At 39.3% G+C, this 25,443-nt stretch overlaps 1 protein-coding gene across 17 annotated transcripts in view; it reads right to left on the reverse strand.

The window, feature by feature from the left end:
• AIG1 (androgen induced 1) overlaps positions 1–25,443 on the reverse strand; it is a 310,429-nt gene that overhangs the window by 64,432 nt on the left and 220,554 nt on the right. For 2 of the 17 annotated variants that reach the window (XM_026504936.4, XM_026504923.4), the window contains 2 exons: positions 13,523–13,686; positions 3,797–4,911 (listed from right to left, as the gene is read on the reverse strand). The exons of 5 other annotated variants lie outside the window; for them this stretch is intronic. In XM_026504936.4, the coding sequence (XP_026360721.1) occupies positions 4,896–4,911; positions 13,523–13,686 (180 nt within the window). In that variant the 3' untranslated portion in view covers positions 3,797–4,895. Of the gene's footprint in view, positions 1–3,796; positions 4,912–5,893; positions 13,687–25,443 lie in introns of those variants that run through there. 10 more of the 17 variants (XM_026504934.4, XM_026504927.4, XM_026504930.3 and 7 more) reach the window with 8 other exon arrangements.

A 25,443-nucleotide genomic window follows, 5' to 3' on the forward strand; every position in this document is an offset into this window, starting at 1 on the left:
ATCAGATATTTTTCTCTTCCTTAAGGAATATTGTGCTTTATTCTGGCAGGCAGTTAAGTTTCTGAGGATCAGTTTAATACTTTTGAAGCCTCTTTTAAAGCTTTTAAAGAGTGGGTCTTGAGTAACTTTACCCAAAAAATGTGACCATCACTTGACCCTTCTGAATGCCCTGTCTATTCAATGAGGCCTCTTCACTCTGGCTAAGTGTGACATGAATTATTCCTGGTCTAATGTGAGCTCTTGGATTTACCCAGAGTATAGCCCCTCAGTAATTGTTCTTTCCCCCAAACTGTAAAGCTTCACCATATTCATGTGAAGATTGATACTCAGCCAGACTGAGAGGACTCCATGCAGATTTCTGGAGCTCCTTCGCTTCATAACTCCCTTGTGTCCAGTGCTCTGTTCCACAAATTCTAGTCACCTTAGTCTCCCTGAACTTAACTCAGTGAGGCCACTGGCCTTTGTTTGGGATTCCCCTCCCTGTGTGATGATCTGGAAATTGCCTCTAGGCAGAAAGCCAGGGTGAGCATAGGGCACACACAGTTTATTTCCCTTTCTTCAGGGATCATAGTCCTAAGCAGCTCTGTTGACGAGTGTCTGAAAATGAATGTTTTTATTGTATTTTACCAATCATTTCTAGTTTACAGTTGTGGGGGAGATCATTCCAGACCCTATCACTTCTTCGTGGCAGAAAGCAGAAATTCCCCAGACACAATATACTTCTTTCAGTTTTGCTTATTCTACCCTGAGTGCAGAATAAATGTTGCAGATTGCTGGCCTCTCTCACAAATGCAGCCTCTATTTATTCTGGGGCTTTCCTCCCTTATCTCTTCTACCCTTAGTTCTCAGAAACTTTTAGCCTAGAATTTCAACTGGACTGTTGAAATCAATGTACTGACCTCCTGAATTATAACTTCACTAGCACCAAGATTATAGTCTCAAACTGAGCCAGTTTAAATGGAAAATTCATTTCTGGGAGGCACGTTATTGGGGATCTGTTTTTGGAAAACCACGTTGTAATATAAAAAATTCCAAAATTAATGATGACTGTAATACAAAATTTATATATATAGGAACAGTGGTAAAGGATGACGAGGGACATTTGTGCCTCCCTGGAGCTGCCAAGTAGAATCCATGGTTCAGGGTAAAATTTGCCAAGCGTCTCACCATTTAAGTTCAGAGGAATGTCTTATGGATGCCAGTCTCACCCTGAGATTTGCTAACAGAAGGCATCCAGCAGAACCAGTTTCTTAAAACCCACTCCTTTGGTCTTTATAGAATAAAGGACACAGAGGGGGCAAGGATATTAAATCTTTGAAGGAAGGTTCTTGAAGTATTAACAATGCCTTCTCCCTCCCCTTTCCTTGTTGGAGAGCCTGGGAGGCAGGGAGCAGGGAAGTTTCTATTTGTTCCACCCTCTTGTTTTGAAATCTGTGTTTCCCAAGTTTCCTCCACCCCCAGTAAGAACTGTGGGGGTGGGGAGTAGGACTGTGTGCCACTGAGCTGACAGAGCATTTGGTGTTGTTGATGGAGCTGCGAGAGAGCGTGCCCCAGGGCAGCCTGTGTTCCCACCCTTGGCTTGGCAAGGACTGATGAGTGCTTGCCATGAAAGGTAGCTGGGCCTTGCCAGAAGCAAAGACTTTTGGGTGGATTAGGTGTTGCCTTGGTAATAGGGGAGAAGAGGACAGGGGAACTGTGCAAGGGTGGGCCCTGTGGAGCTGCCTAATGAGCTGACAATTTCATCCCCACTCAAACACTTGATTCCAGCCCCTTGGTGTTGGGCTGGGAGACAGAGAAGCACTCGCCAGCTCTGATGTCATTTGCTGTGTAAGCAGAGATCATCCCCCCTCTTCTCCAAGCACAAGGAAGACAGAGAGGGAGAGGAAGTTTTGACAGCTTGGATTTCAAAAATTATAGGATCAAATATTAAAGTTGGATGAGGTGAAGAAATAAGATGTCTGACTTTGTGTAGGCAGGGTGTAGGTTTGGGGACCCAGAACATTTAGTGTTGCTTGAAAATAAATGAATTTCATTTCTGCACATATCTATGTTGAGACTACTCTATCAAATGTATCAATGTGTTTGTGCATGTATGTCAAACTAGTGATAGCCTTTTAAAAAAGCTTTCATATTGTGTCTGATATTACACACTTGCAAAATTCCCTTAAGAGAATTTTACTGCATGGATTGATTTGACTGAGGCTTTAAAAGTATATTTCTTCAATAGAGGTCCACCATAAGATACCTACCTCTCTTCCTGCCAAATCTCCTTGTGGCAAAGCATAGGCATTTATTACTCCCAAACCCTTTGAATGGTACTTGAGATTAGGGTCATCTGTCTCAAAAATTTTCATTGCTCTGCTGATGAGTAGGCATGAAAGTGTCCAAATGTCTTCGAGTGTTTCCATGGGGACTCCTTCAGTCATCTTCAGCACTTTCATTTCAATAAATCAGATGAGTCTGAATGACTTTCACTGCCTTGTCAGCATTGGATAATTGGTTTGGCTTCGTGAGGGACAAGTTTGATCACTCAGTTATTAGAGTCACAAATATGAATTTTGGATATTACCTTGTGGCTGTTACTCTGTGTGTGTGTGTGTGTGTGTGTGTGTGTGTGTATGTTTTAGCAAAATGCATAATAGCCCATATAAATATGTAAAAGTGCTTAATGATAACATATGTATTAGTTTCCTATTGCTGTTGTAAAAATATTACCACAAATTTAGTGGCACATTTATTACCTCATAGCTCTGAAAATCAGAAATCCTCACGTCAAGGTGTCAGTAGAGTAGTATTCCTTTTGAGCCTCCAGTGAGAGAATCCATTTCCTTGCCTGTTTGAGCTTCTACAATCTTCACCTTCCTCACTCCAACTGCTCCTACCATGGTCACATCTCCTCCTCTCACTGTGACCTCTTCCCTCCCTCTTATAAGAGCCAATGTAATTATATCGGATACACTGGATAATCCAGGATAACCCCCATCTCAAAATCCTTAACTTAATCACACCTCAGAGTCCCTTTTGCCATGGAAGGTAATGTATTCAAAGGCTCTGGTGATTAGGATGTGGACATCTTTTGGGGTTACTACTACCACATTATATTAACTCAAAAAGCAAGAAATAGTATGATCTCAGGCACCTCTAAAACTTCAAAAGTTAGTTTCTGATTGTGACTTCCTGTCTCTCTATTCCTTCCTGTCTCTCTATTGCCTTCATTTCCTTGATCCATCTTTTCCCCAACTTTATTGAGCTTACCAATTTCTGAACCCTTTTATTGTGTCCCAATGTCATTCCTCTATCTTTCCTCTTCTGTTCCTTCTAGACCCCATGATTCATCCTTCCAGTCACTCTTGCCAATACCCTGACTCTCACCTGCTAGCGTGTATTATGCTAAGTGAAATAAGTCAGTCAGAGAAAGACAAATGCCATATGACTTCACTCATGCATAGAAGAAATAAAACAGATGAACATAAGGGAAGGGAAAAAAAGAGAGGGAAGCAAACCATAAGAGACTCTTAACTGTAGAGAACAAACTGAGTGTCGATGGAAAGAGGTGGGTGGGAGATGTGCTAAATGGGTGATGGGTATGAAGGGGGGCAGTTGTTATGACAAACACTGGGTGTTATATGTAAGTGATGAATCACTAAATTCTACTCCTGAATCCAATATTACACTATATGTTAACTAACTAGAATTTAAATAAAAATTTGAAGAAAAAAAAATATATATTCTTCTTCCCTTATCTTTATTATCAGATCAGATATTCATCTGTATTTTCTTATATTTCTTCTATACCTTTTTTTACATTTCATCATTTAATCTATCCAAAATTGTGTGTGTGTGTGTGTGTGTGTGTGTGTTTTGTGTGTATATGTGTTTCAAGGGAGGAATGTAGCCTTTTCTTTTTCACCAACCAGTTAGCCATTCCTTGTAGTCCACTCATTCAATCATTTATTATGCTCTTACTGATTTGAAATGCCGTTTTATTAGTTGCTAAATTTATATGTATAAATGAAAGCCAGTTTCTGGGCATGCTTTCTATTTTGTTGATTTTTCTTTCTATCCTTGAACCATACCACATTATTTTAATTATCACAATTTTATAATAAGTTTTGATGATGTGAGTATGCTTTAACTACTTGTTCTCAAGATTTTTCAGTTGTTTTACTTGTTTATTCTGTTAAATTTTAAAAAGTTTGCAATTTTAGAATGGAGTTGTATAGTACCTATAAATCATTTGAAGGAAGAAATGGCATCTTTAAGAATGGAATTTTCTTTTCCAGAATTTAGTATATCTTTCCATTCTATTTGTCTTTTGAAAAAGAGAAAAATATACATTATACAGTCATGAAAAAATATAATTTTATTATAGTATTAGATTTATAGTGCTAGTATTTTATCTATGATAAGTGAAATTTGGTGCTCTTTTGGGTTTATTTTGAGGGGTATATTCAGTAAAATAAGTTGAGAAGATTTTCATTGTTCTGTTTCTTTGGTGTGATTTCTTTTTATTATTTGCATTATTTAATTTTTAATTTTCATGTTCCAGAAGTGGAGCTAGAAATACATTCCCCCCAACTCCAAGATTGTGGATGGTAGATTTCTCTTTACATACATACACAGAGAAGAGGGTAAAGCATGAACATCCTCCTGAGAACTGATGGGTGAAAGTGGGAGCTTGTGAGCCAAAGGGAGAAATCTCTGGTAACTTATTCCTCATCAGTCAGTGATTATGCAGCAGTCAGTCAGTAGACTCATCCAATGGATTCTACCCCAGGGCAAGCAGAGTTTCTGTGATGGCTCAGTGGGTGCATTAGCTTGGTAGGCATGTCTTGGTGCATTCCACGCACCTGCTGAGACAGCCCTGGGCATCCTGTAGGATGTGGGGCTGGGGTTCAGGGGCTGGAGTTCCTAAAGCAAAAATGATTTATCATGAGAAAACCAAACCAAACGCCAAAACTGATCACATAATTGTATTTCAAACAGAGCAGTGATGCAGAAATCCAGATTGCTGCAATGGACGTAAGTGGAATCAGCTTTAGATCTAAAGACCACTGGCATCAACTTCTTTGGCTGTCACTTTGGTGGCTCAAATAGGAAAGTGTTATTTGCTAGAGGAGAGGAATAGTCACAAGGTCCCAGAGGAATTGTCCCAGGAAGGTCCCAGAGGAATTGTCCCAGGAAGTCCTAAAAAAATTCCACTTCTTCAGGTTTACTTTCTGGAGAGTCATGTGGAGAAATGGTTTCCTTGTAATTGGTGGCTTTGCTCTTTTTCTGCTTTTTCTTAAAACATTCACTTTTCTTTTCCAATATCAATTCTGTAGTTACATACCACTTTTTCTTTTTTAACATAAAACTTCTCCACTTCAGGTCAAAATATAACTTACTCGATGCTAGACCTAATATTCTCAAAGACCTCGGAAAAATAATAGTTACAGTGTCATGGACATCTATATCTTATTTCTTATCTTAAAAGGGAATGCTTTTGGTGTTTGAGATGACTTTTTCTTCTCATGATATGGGGTACTTTTATATTACTAATGTTATCATCAGAAATAACTGTTAAAATTTCTCAGGTGCCTTGGAGCAACAATGGAGAGAATCATATGATTTTTTTCTTTTGTGCATTACAGTGGTCCCCACCTTATCTGAGTGTTCGCTATTCATAGTCTCACTTTCCGTTGACTGCAGTCGACTGCGGTCCGGAAGCAGATGATCCTCCTTCTGACACAGCGTCAGAAGGTCAATGGTAGCCCAACGCTACATCGCAGAGCCTGTGTCCTTCACCTCATTTCATGTCGTCCGTAGGCATTTTATCATCTCACATCATCCACCATGAGAAGGGTGAGTACAGTACAATGAGATATTTTGAGAGAGACTACATTCACAGAACTTTTACAGTATATTGTTAGAATTGTTTTATTTTATCATTGCTGTTAATCTCTTGTGACTAATTTATCAATTAGACTGTATCATAGGCATATACGAATAGGAAAAAAACATAGTATATATATGGTTCCATACTGTCTGGGGTTTCAGGCATCCACTGGGGATCCTGGAAAGTGTCCCCTGCAGATAAGCAGGGATGATTGTATTGAGACAATGTTTTTGAATAAAAATCTTAGTATTTAGCCATCCTTCAATTTTTAGAATAAAGCTTATTCAGTTTTGAAAAATAATTTATAGAGTATTGGATTTATGTTGTGAATACCTTAGTTAAATGAAAAATTTTTTTTTGCTACGTTGGCTTTGTTTTGAGGGTTATATTAACTTTGATAAATAATTTGGGAAGTGTTTCATCATTCTGTAATCTTGGAACAGTTTAAATAACATGAGAGTTGTTACTTGAACGTTTTCAAAGACTTGCTCATAAAACACTCTGGACCCAACTCCTTTTTTGGAGATTGTTATTTGAACATTAAAAAAAAGTCTTCCATGAATATCAGTCTATTACAGCTTTCCAATTCTTATTGAATCCCATTTACTTGAAAATTGCACATTTCGTTGGGTTCTAAGAATTTGTTGCCATAGAGCTATAAAGTTTATTTTTATAATTAAAATAATTTGTTTCACATCTAGGCTTATATTGCCAAGTATTTGTTTCTCTCTCTCTTGTTTACATATTTTAATGCTATTTGTATAGATGAGATACTGTGTTTATTAATCAATTTACTTATGTATCAATTCCACTGTTATTTTCCTGCTGTCTTAATTTCTGCTTTTATTTTGATTAGTTTTTCCCTACATTTTTCTTTTTTAAATTATTAATTAATTAACTAATTAATTTATCCTTACGTCGTTCTAAGATGTATTTCTATGTATTCTCTACTACATGTTCTGCATTAGTCTTATTTAAAAGTAATTATGGTCAAAGATTTTGTAAATTAGCTTTTTAAAAAAATTATTCTTTTTAGATTTATCAAAAAGATACACATATTTAAAATCAGAAAATAATTAAGAACTAGGTTCAGTAAACCCATTTTCAACAGTGGAAGCAAAATAAGAAAGGAGACACCAATGTTGAATATGCCATGCAGTTATCACATTGGGGTTGTTTGGTCTTTATTAAAGTTTCAGTTTGCATATAGGAAAAGTTTCATAAGACTAAATCATGAGATCCAAATACACTCAGGGTTTTAACTAAATTGATGTAATTATTACTAACATTGCCTGTTTGAGGCAACTGTGACATTATTGCAATAGGGAACAATCCATCACATTTCCTTCAGACTTGCCCTGTGGCCCAGGTTCATTTTCCCAGCCTCCTGCAGCACTTAATACTTGAATGCCTTGTTCTACATCTGCTGCTTTGACTTTCACATATTTCTTAACAAGAAACACAATAGAGTTTTATTTTCCTCAATTAAATGGAATTACAATTGTAAAAATTAAAATCCAATGACCAATTTTAGTTTTAAGAACTATAAGAGGGAAAAAAAAGATGTTATTATCAATAATGAATTTGGAAAGAATTCTTTAAAACATAATGAGGGCAAGTTATTTGGGATATAAGTGTATTCTATTCTTATATATGTTTCTCTGTAAAGGTGCCCCCTTCCCCCCACCTGGGGCAGGGAGGCGGAGGTGAATTCCACTGCTTTCTTGGATGCTTCCTCTCCTGCACTGCCAATGCCCAGGGGGTAACCAGTCTTCAATGGCGGCTCAATCCAGCTCTTTCATTTAGACTTAGATCTCATTCCAACTTAGGCTTCTCTTTCTCTTCTTCCATACCTAGAAATTCAGGCACAGTACTTTAACATCAGATTAAACTGTTAGCAGGTTTGCCAAGGCTGGTCAAAAAAATGCTCTCCTATCCCCACGTTTCCCCTTCTACTCTGCTGCACTCATCCCTTTTCTCCTAGCTTAGAAGGAAAATCTTTTACAACTTTCTTCAGAAACTTCCTCAGTGACCTCTGTCCCCACCCTTTCCCCCCAAATCAGGGCACACCCAGGCCTTACGGCTCCTGGGAGTGATGGGTGCAAGTTAGTTCTTGACTCATTGAGTTTGCACAGAAACCCTAACCAGACCGCTTTGTAACCAGCTTCTAACAACAGGAGGTGTGCAACTGATGAGTCTCAAACAGACCTAATTTATTTTTATTTCAGTCATGTTTCTTCTCAAGGCAAGGACTGGATTTTCAAAAGTCAAAAAAAATTTTTTTTAACTCATAGAGAGCTTATTAGGGATAAGAACAATCCATACCTTTGTGTACTTAAACTCAAGTTCTCCTTCTATTCAACCCAGTCCTGGTAGAACTATGTTTTACCTTCTGAGGGACTCATATGTAGTGGACTAGTAAGAGCTTTGCCTGTTGTCTGTGGTGAATAGTTAATTAATGATGTTTCATTTTCCTGGAGATGAAAATGTTGAAGTCATTCTCATGAATTAAAGTTAAATCTGGTAAATACTCCCCACTACTTCTTTCTTTTGCTTCTTGCTAAATACTCATCTTCTGAAACAAAATTCTCAGAGACTTTTGCTGAAACAAAAGAACCCCAATATTGCTTTGCAAGTTTTGTTGGTATTATTTTATAAGTTATAAGTTCTCTGAAGGCAGAGCCCTTAACTGGTTTGTTTCTGATAATATCCCTAGCACCCAACACAGTATAGACTCATAGTTGGAGCTCAATTAATCTTTATTGAATCAGTTAATAAACAATGAACCTAAGGAAAACCTCAGAAGGCTATGCTAGTGGGAAAGCAGAATAAAATATGGAACTTCACAATATAAAAAATTTAAAGCCTAATCCCAGAGGGTCATCACCATAGGGCCTATATTAGGAAGGACTCCCCTTCCCCCCAGCTCCCAACTCCCAATATCTGTTTTGTGGAATGTGGGTAACATGCTCTGAACAGGTGTCCTTAGACAGTCTTTCAGGTTTGGTTTTCATGACTAAGGAACTGGCAGAGATCTGTAACACTTTTTCCAAAGTACTTCTCAGAAATCATATTAAGGAAAGCTTCAGATTGAGGAGTAAAGACATCTGAAGGGAGAAGAAATTGGGTTAAGGGGAAGAAGGCCAGGAGATGCCTTAGTTGTTGGTAACCAAGGCAAAGGCAGAAAAACACAACAGGGACTCTGTTCAAACAGCACACATGACTTGGGTCCCAACTTTGTCCCATGTTCCCTCTCCTGTGGAGAAGCTCTCAGGAACTAATAACTGCTTGCTTTTCTTTAAAGTCTGTTTCCTCCTAAGTGTTCTCCTGCAGATGGGTTGACTTGGCAGCAATAGTGGAATCTTCAAAAGCGGGGGTGGAGAACAGGGGGTGTTCATTGACCCAGACAGGAAAAATGGCTCCCCACCTACTTTAGTTTGGCAGCTTTGAGGTAGAGGGAAAAAATTAGACAGCTGTAAATAATATTTGGAAGAACCAGAGGTATAATTTCCACACAAATAGCAGAAAGAAACCTGTCACAAAGCTGAGGCAGGATGTGCTTTTGGGAACATAGAGGAAGAGTTGATTGACCCTGAGAGAGTTAGTCACATGTGATTCCCCCAGGCAGGGAGAAGGGCTCAACCAGAGGGCAGCACTGGGACATTGCAGGCCTGGGTGGGCCTGTGTGGGACATGAGCTGGATGGGCAGCTGGGCAAGGAGGTTTCTGTCACATAGGCCTGGCTCCAAACTCCTTTCTCTTTTGCTTGCTTTCCCTGTCCTCACCCCAACCTTTCACTTTTGGATACTTTCATTTCTGGTTGTATAAAGTTTGACTTTAATAAGATTGGTCACCCCAGTTAGACACACTGGAATTGGAATAAATTCTTAGATTAAATACAGAAGTATGTCAGCAGTTATAAGTTGAATTGTGTGCACCCCCTCACCGTGCCCCCAAATTCATACATTGAAGTCCTAACCTCAGAACCTCAGAATGTGAGGTGTGGCTGGACAACTGTTTGCTAAAGAGATTAGGCATGTCATTTATGGATCCAATTAACCATTTCAGCAGAAGCCAGGAATGATCTGTAGGGGACCTTCTTGTCTGATGATTTGGGCCCCTGTGAATTACATGGGAAGCCAATAAGGTTTTTTGAGAATTTTGTACCAGCAGAAACACTGCTAGCCTGGGCTGAAAGGAACAGAGACAGCATGAAATGAAGGAAGAATGACTCCTAAGGTGGTTCAGGGTCTACCTTCCTCTAGAAGGTAGGGCCACCACCCAGGGGCAGGGACACACCCTCCTTCTGATGAGCTCTGTGGATGGAGCATTCAGCCAAAGAGGATCATTCTCAAGCCTTTAAATCTAATAGAATTTGCCCTATGTTTCAAACTTGGGTGAGAACTGCAGCCTACTTTTCAAACCCTGTGATTTCTCCTTTTTGGAAAGGATATGTGTATTCTATGCCTGTCCCACCATTGTGTTTTGGAAGCAGATAACTTTCTGTATGGCTTCACAGGTTCGCAGATGGAAAGCAGTTGTGCTTCAAGATGAATCATACCCCAAGTCTTAACGACACCTGATTTAGATGATATTTAAGATGAGATTTTGGACCTAAGAGTTGATGTTGGAAAGTCTTTTGGAGCTGTTGGGGATGTATTTTGCATGAATGAAATACATGAATTTTGGGGCAGAAAGCAGAGTGTTATGGGTGGAACTGTGTCTCTCCTCAGAATGTGATTGTATTTAGAGATACGGTCTCTACCAAGTTAAAATGAAGTTATCAGGTTGGACCCTAATCAAATATGGCTATTGTTTTTATAAAAAGGGGATATTTGGAGACAGCCTCACACATAGGGACAAATGCCATGTGAACATGAAGACAACCATCTACAAGCCAAGGGGAGAGGCCTGGAACAGATCCTTCCTTCACGGTCCTCAGAAGGAATCAATCCTGCCAATACCTTAATCTTGGTCTTCTGGCCTCCAGAACGAGGAGACATTGCCCTTTGATTGTTTAAGCCCCCAGTCTTCGGTACGTCACTGTAGCAGCCCTAGCAAACCAATACAACAGTCACAAACCCTTGAAAGTAACCTTGAGTTACTTTCCTTTAAAAAGAGCAAATGCCTAACTATTAATTTACCCTGTTTCAAGGGCTTTTTGTTCATAGTACATATCAGGTTGGACTATTTTGTTACCTTATAAACTAGGTCCATGGATCTTAGTGAAGTTTCTAACCTCCCGTGTGACTGGCTTTTCAATGGTGACAAACTGATGGCTCACTAGAAGTGACACTGGATTGAACATTACCCAGGCTGGCTCTGCAACCATCTGTTTTGGTGGGTCACCTAGGATTTCCTGGCTCAGCTGCTGCTGAGTAAAAAGAAAGGGCCAGCTTGGATGGTTTCTAATATCCTTTTCAATTTTAAGATTCTGTAATAATGTGATTTTATCCCAAAGTTGAAGTCAGTATAACCTAACCAAGTGGAGGAAGTGAAGCCATTAAAAATCGTTAGGGATACAAGGAAGGGTGCTCAGTGTGGTATCCCTGCTTCTTGGGGGATTTTGTTTGGGGTATAGTAAATGTATGCAGGATTGTAATACTGTACTTGATTTTATTTAATTCACAGCACACACACACACACACACACACGCACACACAGAGCATACACTGCTTTTAATCAGCAGTTTCAAATTTAACTATCTACAGAAGCAGGCAGCTAAGATGATGGAGAAAAGTGGCCAAGTGAGAACTAGGAACACTTAGGGAGCCATCTCAAGGGGGCAACTGATCCTCAGTTCTAATACATTGTTGCCAGAAGAGAACAGTGAGCTTGGTGTTGCCAGATCCTAAACTATTTGATAAGCTGATGAATCTGGCCTGTATGTGTAGTCTCCCAATTTTTAAATGTTATTTTAAAAACAAAAATCCCACTATGTTGGTCTAACACAACATTTGGCAGGTCAAATTTGGAGGAGGCCATCAGTTTGCAATCCTTCTCATAAATGAAAAGCAAAATGTGCCTACTTGACATGAAACATCTGCTTCAGTGGAATTAACTAGATGGTTCCATGTAGATAAAATTAATCTCCATATCTAAAATGAGTTACGAAATGTTAGTCAACCTTACATAAGAGAATGGCACAAATTAAGTTGAGCGGATCATTTAAAAAACCCTTAGTTTCATTATTCATTTTAACTTCTCACTCAAAGCTGCTAAAGAGCAGTATTCTACCAATCTACACTGGATTTTTCTTCTTGGTTTTCAGGCCATCTTCTGGTAGAAGTAGGAGAGCAATGGCCAAATGACCATTGGAATCAAGCTAATCAAGGGGAAAGAGTCATAAATACTTTTTGAATAACATATATTAAACATATTAGCCTAAATTTAAATATGGCCTTTTTCCCAAGAAGCTGAGAAAAGTTTACATTTTGCTCTTAAAATATTTTTGTAAGTTAGCTAAATAATGAGCTAACTAATTAAGATCCCTATTCCCATTAATTTCTGGTTTCCCAATTTTCTGGTGGCCTGAACTGAAGAAAAAATTTTGAGACTTTTTCTAAGAGAACACTTATTAAAGTCAAGCCAGCTGCTGAGAAAAGAAATCCTCAAATTCCTCTGGGCCATTTACCACGGGCCAACACCTTGACACACACAATCTTAGAAGATCCACACACAAAAAAGTCCAATCCAGTAACCGTGCAATGACTGTGTTTTATTTGTCTAATTAGATCAAGATCCTGGCACAGTGTTTGGCACAAAGTAGGGTGTTCCATGTTTGTGGAACAGAGATCATTTATGGGTGACGTCTAGAATGTTGTGATTATATTGGCAATGCCCAGAGCTCTCTAAAATTCCCGGACCATCTTGCCTTTGGATATACTTTCATGCAGGGCTCAAATGGCTACATACTGTGCTGTTGCTTTTTCCACCTTCCCATTTTTCTGCTATCTGACATACACTTTGGATAGGGTGTGCACAGCTTGGGTAAGATTACGTGCCTTGCCAAGATGGAGGCTCTGCCATAAATGGAAACAAAAGAGAAATCAAATCAAAGGTTAAGAGAGTTTGGCAGCAATCAAGTATTACCCTTTATTGTCCAGGTCTCTTTGCCACCTTCAGTCCTTGAATATGACATTCACTGGTGAATCAGAGTGGCCACAGGCATTTTGTGCTGCTGGGAGTTCTAGCAGAAAAGTGAGGAGACCTCTCTGAAGCTACCATGCTCACACAAAGGATGATGTAAGAAGTGGAGGTCTGGGTGGCTTTTAATGGGACTGTTTGGTTACATTTAATAATTTATCTATTTATTTGGGGGGGTCCCTTTAGCTAAGGCAGTATTTTGCTGATCAGAGTGAACTTCCTAAATTTTTTGTTGTTGTTAACACTACATTTCTCCCTATAAAATTTTATAGACATGCTTCTTTTCCCTTAGATTTGGATGTTTTACTAGCTAATAAGACAAAGTGAGTAATAAACCTTTCAGGTAACTGCCAGGAGCTCTTAAATTAACACTGTGTAGTTATAAAAATGAAACTCTTCCTAAGTGATCCTGTGCTATGATGGAATTTTCCTTCAGTGTCTGCACACACTCTTTTAGACAGCAATTTTCCAGTTTTATGCTCCCCTAAACAATACTTACTTCTCTGTGTATCCCAGATATAACTGTTCAGAACTTCTCCCAGCAGGTACAAAAAGTTCATTAAGATGGTTGTAGACCCAAAGAAGATGATTCTGGCTCCTGGGCCAATGTGTTCCAGGAAAGGGTACACCCACATCCCAGTTACATGATGCACCCAACACACCCTGCAATAGAATTGGAAAGGAGACAAAGACAGAAGTTCCTCTCATGTCAGATTTCAAAGCTCCCGCTCTTGCGAATATAGACTTCCCCCCTCGCCCCCACAACCGTTCTTCAGCAATGCCAGTCACAAGTTAGCTTTGATGCTCAGGAGCTACCAGAAACGTTGGTGTTGTTTGCTTACTTTCTTTACTTTCTTTAAGATTTATTTATTTATTTATTTGAGAAAGAGAGAGAGTGCATGCACGTGCACGGGGGGAGGGGCAGAGGGAGAGACTCTTAAGCAGACTCTGCACAGAGCACAGAGCCTCATGAGGGGCTCAATTTCACGACACTATGATCATGAATCGAGTGGAAATCAAGAGTCCGACACTTAACTGACTGATCCACCGGAGCACCCCTGTTTTCTTTTACTTTTTATTCTAAAATAATTTTAGACTCACAAAAGAGTTGCAAATGTGGTACAGAGTTCCAGTAAGCCCTTCACCTCAACATCCCTGAATGTTAACATCTTCAATAATCACAGTACAATCAGTAAGGTGAAGCCATTAACACTGGTACAACACTACTAACTGAACTGCAGGCTTTACTCAGAATTCCCGTTTACATAACATAATAAAAATTATTATTAAAAAAAAAGAATTCCCATTTCCTTATAAATGTCCTTTTTCTGGTTCATGATCCAACAGGGTACCTGGTGGTCACATCCCCTTAGTCTCTTCTGATCTGGCAGTTCTTTGGCTTCTCCTTGTTTTTCCTGACACTTGATGGGTTCTGGTTAGGTATTTGAAACCGTTATTTTTCTCAATACTGTTATATAATCTTAATTTCTTCCTTACGTATGGAAACAATACTGCATCAGGCAAGCACACTGGAATTAAATCTAGGTGAGTATGTGCCAGGCATCTTGCCATACTGCCTTCCAAATGGATAACAGTGTGTGCTCTGCAGTGTACTCAGTGTAGACCGCAGGGGGTACCTGCAGATGGAGCCATCCTGTAACCTCACCGACACCTGGTTTCCCATGCCTGGATCTTTGGATCCTGTATTTGTTTCTTTTCTTTTTCTTTTCTTTTCTTTTTTTTTTTTTTCCTATTTCACATATACAGTGGAATATTACTCAGCCATCAGAAAGGATGAATACCCACTATCTACATTGATGTGGATGGAACTGGAGGGTATTATGCTGAGCAAAATATATTAATCAGAGAAAGACAATGATCATGTGGTTTCACTCATATATGGAACATAAGAAATAGTGCAGAGGATCATAGGGGAAGGGAGGGAAAACTGAATGGGAAGAAATCAGAGAGGGAGACAAACTATGAGAGACTCTTGACTCTGGGAAACAAATTGAGGACTGTGGAAGGGAAAGTGGATGGGGGATGGGGTAACTGGGTGATGGGCATTAAGGAGGACACGTGATGTGGTGAGTACTGGGCGTTATACGCAACTGATGAATCATTGAACTCTACATCAGAAACTAATGATGTACTATATGTTGGCTAATTGAATTTAAATAAAAAATACTTGCTTGTAATTATTCTATTTGTGTTTAGGAGACATTTTAGGTTCAGCGGGAATACAAAATCATTAATCTCCACTGTTTTCAGAAGTTTAGTTAGAATATTTGCTTGATTGGTTGGTCCTGACACAATTTCTAAGAGCAATTTTCCAAAACATTCTTGGGTTCATCACTTTATCAGCTCTTGTCAACGTCGAAGACTAATGAAAATACAAATAACATTATTGCATGGGGAACAAAGATTATTTTTTATACTTATGTGTTTGGTGTCATCTTCCTGGTAATTCATGGCTTCAATTTTTGTTAAGCAGTTTGTCTACATATCTATTACCTACATATTTACCTCACTGAGGCAGGAAACCTGGGGATCTCTACCTTAGAGCTTGCCATGTCAGTGAGGGTGATATCACTCCTGCTCAAAGAGGTGAAAATTGGTTCTGGGAAGGTGGTGAAGAAATCTTACTCTTTTTATGTGTAAAACACAGATACATATATACATAGAACATAAAGAGATACACAGTTTATGTGTGGTCTTAAAATTTCAAAGGCCCAGCAATTTCACCTCTAGATATATATCCAAAAGAACTGAAGGCAGTAACACAAACAGATATTTGTATACCAATGTTCATAGCAGCATTATTCACAATAACCAAATGTGGAAACAACCCAAGTGTCCATCTAGAATGAACAGATGCACAAAATTGGTCTATTCATACGATGGAATATTATTCAGCCATGAAGAGGAATGGAATTTTGATACATGCTACATGGATGGACCTTGAAAACATAGTACTAAGTGACATAATCCAGACACAGAAAGACAAATATTATATGATTCCACCTATATGAGATACTAGAATAGGCAAATTCATACAGATGGAAAGTCTAATAGATGTTACCAGGGACTGGGGGGAGTGGGGAATAGGGAGTTAAGGTATAATGAGTACAAGTTTATGTTGGGGATAAGGAAAATGTTTTGGATAAAGATAGTGGTGATGGTTATGTAATACTGTGAATGTATTTCATGACACTGAGTTGTAAAATTATAAATGTTTAAAATGATAAATATGTTATGTATATCTTATCACAATAAAACATTTTTATGGGTTGGAGGTTTTGTACCTAAAAATGTTCCTTGGTGGGGGGCTCAATAATGAAAGAAAGGTGGAGAAATGTTGTCTTAGTGGGAAGAGATGGTCATTAGGTCCATCTGGGTCAGCTTGAGTAACTGTCCAAACTAAAAGTTTTTTTACCAAAAGAGGAAGCAGAGCTAGTCAAGATTTTTCTTTCTTAAAAAATTGAAGGATTTGTGAGAATCAGCAGAACTTAAATTGTTATGAGTACCCTGTGGGATTCTGATGCATCATATTCTGTTTCTCCATAAATCAGAGGCAGTTTTATCTTCCTAATCTTTTCTTCACTAGTGTAAGGAGTATTGTGTGCTCATCAAGTGGCTTATTAATTTCCACTGAGATAATAGGCAATATCCCAAAAATGTAATACCATAAAGCTATAATTGATTTTGCAAATCAACTTATAAAATTATAATCTGACTCATTGTAAAACTGTTTCCTCAATTAGGCAAATTAGGAACCATTCAAATTATGAATGCTAGTTATATTTTTTTCTACCTGTTCCTGGCTTTCTACTTGTTTCTGGTAGAATGAAACTGTCACTAGCAGCTTTTGGTAAGGTCTCTAATGCAGGCCTCTGCTCCTCTGACATTGTTTGTGATGCACTGTTGGTTTGCATGCAACCGCCTCATACTACTGAACAGATATAACAACCACAACCACATCCCATCTATCTATAGTTGACTCCTAAATTTATACCTCCAGTCTTGACCTCTTCCTGATCTTCGAAGTTCTATACCCTGGTACCCACTGCATATCTTCCATGGGAGGATGCATCTCCAACCTGACACTTCCATGATGTCCTCATCATCCCTGCATCCTAATTCCTTCATGATTCTCCCCCCCCCCCCAACAGTGAACATGCATCTCCCACATCTTTCCCTTCTCACACCAGTGATCACTACATTACTGCAGCAGTAGCTTGGGGCAGAAAATGCCGAGTCATCTTTGACTTTCCTTTTCTCACAACTCACATTCAACGCATCCTTAGATCCCATTGGCTCTATTTTCCAAATATACCCAAGACATTTATTTGTCACCATTGCCACCACTACTATCTGGGTTCAAGCCATCATCATCTCTCACCGAACCCCTGCAATAGCTTCCTGTGTATTTGCTTTTACATTTGCTACAGTCTAGTCAACAGGCTATTCTCATTGGAGCGGCCAAACTGATCTGGATTAAATGGAAATCAGGTCGTGCCACTACTTTGCTCAAAACTCTTGCTTCCCCTCTCATTAGAGTAAAAGCCAGAGACCTCTGGTGGTTCTTCAAGGACCTACCTTGCTTGCTGGGCACTTTTCTTACTTTTCTTCTCCTCTTTTCCCTCTTGCTCATCCAATCCAGCCACATTGACTTGTTGGCCTTCCTTAAGAACACTGAACACTATTTTGTCCCCGTGCCTGGAACATTACTCTTTACCCTTATCTCCCCTACAACATTCCCAGCACTCCCTTGTGTCCTTCTGGATTTTGCTTAAAGGACACCTTCTCAATTAGGTCTTCCCAGACCACTGCACCTAAAAGTTGCAACCTTTATCCTGAAAATTCCTATTCTCCATCCCTTTATTTTTCTCCCCAGCCAGCTAATACACTGTATTTATTTTTACTAATCTGTTTGTTGTCTGTCCAACAAGCACAGAATTTTTATCTGTTAGGTTCATAGCTAGATTCTGTGGCCCTTGGAGCAGTGTCTGGCACACAGGATGTGCTCAATAAGTATTTGTTGAACCAGTAACTGAATAAAGAATATAAAAAACAACAGCATCTGTTTAGTAAGCCTTTACTATACGACAGGCACTTTGCCAATAACTTAAAAAAATTTTTTTAAAGTCTCAAACTCACCCTCCTCCCCAATACCTATGCCCTTTTCTGTAGAGAACCAGATAGTAAATATTCTCAGTTTTGTAGACCATACGATCTCTATTACAACTCTCAACTTTGCCATTTAGTGCAAAAGTTGCTATAGATAATATGTAGACAAAGGAATGTGGTTGTGTTCCAATAAAACAGTGGAAATGTAAAATTCTCAGGGCAGGGAAGTAGATAGCTATCTTGAGTATGGTATGTTACTAGCATATGTAATCCCCTTCACCTAATTCAACCACCCTATGAGGTATGATTATCCTCATTTCACAGATAAAAGAGCTGAGACTGGACTAAAGGACCTGCCTAAAAAATAGCAAAGCGGGGAAAGCAATACACAACTGGTTTCTTTTCTGTCGCATGCACTTGTTCCCTAAACAAGGAATTCAATATAGTCTCCAAAAATGGAGTGAAGCTTTTCTTTTTAAAAAAGTTTTCTTGACTACATCTCAGATATAGAAGTCCTGTTATGTGGGTTTCAGTGGATTGGTGTGAATGATGCACCCACTTGTCCTAACAAGTTGTGCTTTCGCCATTTGTTTCCTTGATACAATCAGGGCTCAATTTCCTGCACAAAAATGACTCATGGCCTTGCTCATCTATCTGTGGAGAGTTCCCAGTTCTTGGTTGACTTCCATTTCTATCTTGTTCTAAAGCTTTCCTGTCTTAGTGCCCAAATGGCTTATTCTTAAGGTAATGACACCAAATTTAATTTTAGTCTAAAAAATTGATAATTGTGTCGTGTGTGTGTGTGTGTGCATGTGTGCATACACAAAAAAATGTAGATATTCCAGTGTCATGAGACTTCCAGGATTGTCTATTTTATTAAATATACTTCTATTTTAATTCACTTGAATGTGCAATTTAAAAAATGACATTTATTAATGGCTCCTATCTAAGTGCTATGCAACACAAATTTTTTTTTAAAGATTTTATTTATTTATTTTTCAGAGAGAGAGAGACAGCACAAGGAGGGGGAGCTGCAGGCAGAGGGAGAAGCAGGCTTCCCACTGAGCAGGGAGCCCAATCTCAGGGGGGAGTGGGACTCCATTCTGAGATCGTGACTTGAGCCAAAGGCAGATGCTTAACCGACTGAGCCACCCAGGCATCCCTTGATGCAGATATCTTTAATTATTAAAGCACAACCAAAAGGTTTCCATCAACTTCATAAATACTGTTTTATATCTCTTCTTCTCTTCAAGGGCAAACTTCTCCAGGGAGTCTGTACTGGTTGACTCTGTATCTATACTTTGTAATCATTCCTCCCACAACAGTCTGGCTTCTTGTCTTGATGCTCCACCAAAACCAGCAGCTCTTTTACGTCAATTTCTCCTGGTTTTCCTCCTACCTCTTTGGCCACTCTTCTTGGTTCTCTGTAAGTTCACCCTCCACTACCCACCATTAAATGTTGGATTTCCTTAGGGTTTGGTTTTTAAGCCTTCTCCTGTTGTGCATTCTCCAGTAATGAGTTCATTTATGTCCACTGCTCCACTGCTTCATGTTTATAACCTATACATAGGTATTTCACAAATCTAAGTCCTAATCCAGACCTCTCCTCTGTTTCAGAGAAGTTTATCAAACGGTCCTCAGAACACCTTAAACATACCTCAAAATCCATATATCTACAGCCAAAGTCATGCTCTTCTCTCTCAAACCTAGTCCTCCACTGGTATTCCTTATCTCTGTGAATGGTATTACCAGTCATTCATTTTTGCAGCTCAAATCTGGGAGCCATCTTTGCTACTTCTCTCTCTTGCATCACATATATTCAATCCATTATCCTGTCCTGTCAAGGTTATCTCACATATCTCTCTAATATGTTGATTTTCCCCCCAGCTCCATCACCAACATCTTAATTTGTGTTATGATAATTTCTGTTTGGAGTACTGTAATAGTTTCTGTCTCCACATCTACTATTGTCTCCTTCTGAATCATCCTTACAACTGCCAGAGTTATCTTTTTGAACCAAAAATCTGAACACATTATATACCTGCTTCAAACATGTCAATTGCCTCTCATTCATTTTTTGTTAATGACCTAATTTTTTTTTTAAGTGACCCCGAGATCATGACTCTGAGATCAAGATCTGAGCTGAGATTAAGAGTCTGGACGCTTAACCAGCTGAGCCACCCAGGTGCCCCAAAGACCTAAATTTTCAACAAAGTCTAGAATGTTCATCATAGAGTGGCTTCTGTCTCATACTCCCTCTAATACCTGGTTCTTGTTACACTGGATTTCATTTGGTTCCTTGATTTTACCCTTCCAGCCATGTGGATTTTTACATGTTCCTCTTTCTGCCTATGCTGTTAGTTTCCCATTCCCTAGACTCATTAGTTTATATTTCTCCTTTATATCTTAGCTCAAGTATTATAACTTACCAGTCATCACTTAGGAAAATTTTCCTTGATCTACTAGGTTAGGTCAGATTTTATAAGCTCTTATCGAGTCATGAATCTATTTTTTAAGTTCTTCTTTTATTAGCACTTAAACTTGAATGATATGTTTACTTGAATATGTTTCTTCCCATCTAGAGTACTAGAGTATCTAAATTCTATGAGGTGAGGGGCTGTTTTTACTCCCCCCCCCCCTTTTTTTAAGAGAAGGAGGGCAAGGAGGGACAGAGGGAGAGAGAGAATCTTAAGCAGGTCCCACACTGAGGGGAGACTCCACACTGATGCAGGGCTTGGTCTCACAACCCTGAGATTGTGACCTGAGCTGAAATCAAGAGCCGAAATCAGCTTGACTGACTGAGCCACCCAGATGCCCCTACTTTTACTTCTCATTGTATCACCAGCCCTTAGTCTGTCTGCCACATAGTAGGAGAATGAATGAATGAATGACTGAACGAATGAATGAATAGCATTTAAGCTGTGATAGGAAGGATAATAAGAGTCAGGCGAACAAAGATGGGAGGCGAGAACTTTCTAGCCAAATGGAATAGCATGTCCAAAGACCTGAAAACAAGGGAGAGCTCCCAGGTGTTCAAGAAGAAAGAATTTTTGTTGAGATCAATGGAGAGAAGGTATGAGGGGGGCAGGCAGACACCAAACTGTAGGTGGCTTTTTAAGCTATGGTAAGAATTATAGACTGTGTTCTCCTGTGGAAAACAGGAAGTCTTTGAACAATATTAAATAAATGTGGAAAGGTCAGTTGACCTGGAAACCAATTATATCAGAAATGGTGGTAACCAAGACTGGAATGGTAGCACTGGGAATGAAAATTAGTGGGTAGGGTTAAGAAATATTTAGACCAGCATCTATCAGACTGTAGGTCATAAGCAGTGGCATGCTGGAGATGGTCAGGAGAGCTGATTGTTGGGTCTTTGGGATGTTTGCAAGCTCTTTGGTTGGTAGCTTAAATTCACCCATAGTGGGCGTATTTACATCAAAGACTCAAATGCTACACATCAGGCTCCCCCTTCCTCACCTCCAGAAGAGCTGGTTGTTAAACACTTGCCAGTAATCCATTGGTTACTAGCATTTTAAAAAGCAACACCAGCAGAAAACACAACAGAAAATGTCAGAAAACTTTGCATAAAATGATGGTAAAAATTGCTTTGTGAAACTTGTGTTTCACTTTTGTGTGTGTGTGTGTGTGTGTGTGTGTGTGTGTGCACATGCATGCACATGCATGCTGGTATGATGCAAAAGATGTTTCTTTCACTGACAGTAAAATAAATTTGAGAGATACTGAATTAGGAAATAGAATTAAGAGAACTTGGTGATTGATTGGATTTAGGCAGTGAGGGAACTGAGATGAGTTAAGGATGAATCATAGATTCCTGGCTTGATTAACTGGGTGGAGAATGCTGCCATTTCCTGAGATAGGGAATGCCATAAGGGAGTCCGTTTGAGGGGATGACAAGTTCAGTTTGGACATGTTGAGTTTGAAGTGTCTGTAAGAGATCCAAGGGGAGATTTCCTGAAGGCAATTACATGGGTTTGGACTGTAGAGAAAGGACTGATGTGGCAATACAGATAGAGGGTTCATTGGCCAAAAGATGGTAGTTGGAGCCATCAGAACAAATTGAGATCACCCAGGTAGAGTATAAGGCATGAGGGGTCCATGAGAGAGCCCTGGAAAAGATCAAGATCTAAGGGGTAGTTTGAGGAGAATGAGGCTAAGAAGCAGACAAAAAAAAAAAAAAAAAAAAAAAAAAAAAAAAAAAAAAAGCTAGTGGCAGGGAAGGAAGACAGAGAAGTATAGTGTCTTGCAGGCAGATGACAAATGGGAAAAGAATAGACAATATCTAGTAGCACAGTATCTTTGAGAATTGAGAATAATTAGAAAACTGACTTTCCTCCTACGAAGTAGAAACAAGAAAATTTTCAGATTCCAAGTGATGTGTGTCTCATTCAAATCTCTTCTGGATTTTGACTGGGCATACATGATAAATAGTAAGTAAAGAAAAATTGTCCTTGTTAAGCTCAGTAGCTCTGACGCCACCTAGCCAAATTTCATCCCATCCCATAAATCAGGAGTTGTGGCAATCACTGGAGCCCTTGAGAAGATGTAGGGAGGAAGACATATCTTTCCTTTTCTGCCTCTGTCACCCTTATTTATCCTGGATAGACAAAGGTATCTATCTCTTTTACCGCTGATGACCTTTCAATTCTTAAGATTAGTTTATTTTTAAAAGGATTTAAAAATTGCTTTTGTTATTCACATTTAGATAAGGAGCTAGGCTATTCAACAGCAGGGCTATTGCTCATAAGACACATAGGACACAGACTCATGCAATAACAGCTAATGGCTAACATCATTGAATTCTCAGTGACAGGCACTGTACTAAATGTTCTACATGAGTGACCCTTTGGGGAAGGCGTTATATTATTACCATTTTGCAAACGAGGACACTGAAGCCCTGAGAAGTTCAGTAAGTGGAGAAGCAGGGGTACACATCTCAGCAGTCTGGTTCTCAGCCTATAGGCTGGCCTCCTCCAGAGCTCTGCAGAATAGGAAGCGATGGATGGGAACAGGGTTCTGGACAGCTTTTAATGTGCTCAGAATCAAAAAGTGATCCAAGTATGAAATTCCTGCGTAAATTTTTTTCTTTTTCCCCCCACTGATTATAAAAGTTATGGAAAATGTGTGAGATATAGAAATGTTGCAAAACGTAAGATAAATCAGTTTTGGTGAAGTTTTAACACAAGATTGAGTCTCTTAAAAAACTTAAGGGTCAGATTTTACAACTTCCCGAGAGGAGAGGAAAACCACTGCAAGGGTAAAGTAATAAACACTTCCTTCAGAAAAGGCATTGACTTACCTCTTAAGAAAGAGTCATATCATATGTGCATTTAGACTACTGGAATTTCCTATTCTGCTTGGCAGGGAGTGAGCACGTACCCCAGGGTGGGGCAAGATAAGGGATGTGCATTGCATCAGCTTCCCGACCAGTGGGTCTCTGTGTGTCTCGCATGGTACTTCCAACCAGATGCTTCTGAAGGACTTGCCAAGAACAGTTTTAACTTTTAGTTCAAAATGCTGACTTTAGACGTGGCCCTCTTTTTAGATCTAATCATTTCAATTTGGGCAATATAAAGGCCCCTTGGACCATCTCCTGACTATTGATTGCAAGGACATTTGTTCTTGCTACATTTTTGAGAATCTAGAATTCTGCTGGAGTTTTCTGGAGTTTGTGTACTCATTCATTTATTCAACAAACACTTCTTGAATCCCTTCTGTGTGCCAGGTAGGGTAAGCAGCTGTAGGGATGCAAAGGTGTGCCATTGAGGAGATCATGGTGCAGAGGGCAGTCAAGTTTCCCGCTGTAATGGCCGTGGACTCCAGGGAATATGGCAAAGGATTCTGCCTAGGTGGGAACAGGATTCTGGAAACAGGTCTCAAAAAAGTTCTCTATGGTGATGTGTACAGTAGTGCTAGAGAATTAATGCATCAACTCATAGGCAAATACCACACAGAGGGATCCCATCTGAAGCAGTGTTGAAATACCCTCTAGTTCAGTTACAGAGATAATTTTAGAAGTTACAGTTGTAATTATGTAACTCTTCATTTACCGTGGGTTTAATAGAGTATTCTTCAAGATAATCTTTTAAGGTATAATTGTAATTTACAATCTATCAATGTCTTCCCAATTTTCTCATTGGAGCTAGCCCAAATTGACATATGTGGGAGGTACCTAGACATGAGGCCAGCTTTATGAATGTTCACCTTATGCAGTCACCTGTGGCCCTGTGCTCAGAAGGGCCCCACACTTGGTTTAATGCTCTGCTTCCCTGTCTTAAAATTCTTAATCATTTATGAACCAGGGGCTCCAAATTTTTATTTTGCCCTGCGCCCCACAAATGATGGAGCTGGTCCTGTCTATGGAGCTGTACCAGCTATACCTGGGATCAGCTCCCAGCTTATCCACATAGTAGTTAGGTCACCTTGAATATTATTTAACTTTAGGAACCTCTGTTTCTCTCTGCTAACGGGGTATGAAGAATACTATCTATCTTAGAGATCTACTCATCAGATAACATAAAGTTGTTAGGACAGTCAACTTAGGTTAGATGAAAATGAGCAAACAAAACAAAATCTTTCCACTGCTTCTCCGTATGCAGAAATATATATATTTTCTCTACTTCTCACACACAAAAATATTTTCGAGGTTACAAGTCCCTCCGCCCATCCCTGGGGAAAAGGCAAATTGTGCATGCCTCCCAGAATGAATTCCTGTAATGAGGTAATGAGGAAATGTGTTTTCTTTCTGATTCTAAATCACAAATATCAGAGTAATTTATCCACACAGGCTGGCCAATAGTTTTCTTCAGAAATTTTCTCCCAACACATTTCCTGGCACATGTCTAAAAACCAGTTTGAAATGATTTGCTTCCTTTGAGTCCCGCTTTCTACAGCCTACCTGATCTTATGGTGATATTTCCCTCAATTTGAATTTCCCTTAATAAAATTCATGACCGGTTTTGCTTAACTTTAATCATTTGGACCTTCTTAAAGTATATAGATGCCAAACATCAAGTTGACACATTAAACGTTGTAGGAAACATGTTCTTTCTAGAAAGAGGTGGGGAGTGTGGTCAGCAAGGGACTCTTACGACCTGAGCAATCATCAGAATTGGCTGTGGTAGTAAGAAACCCATGCATTTAAACTGCTAGCTCTGGAAGGGAAAGAAGAACACCCTAAATCCCACATTGGAGAATCATAATTTTCCATATTTTGTAGAAATGATCTCTAGTGTCTCTCTAGCACATTTTGTGCTTCTCCATCTAGTAGAT

Source organism: Ursus arctos, unplaced genomic scaffold, assembly GCF_023065955.2.
Source record: "Ursus arctos isolate Adak ecotype North America unplaced genomic scaffold, UrsArc2.0 scaffold_13, whole genome shotgun sequence".
Taxonomy (NCBI): Eukaryota; Metazoa; Chordata; class Mammalia; order Carnivora; family Ursidae; genus Ursus; species Ursus arctos.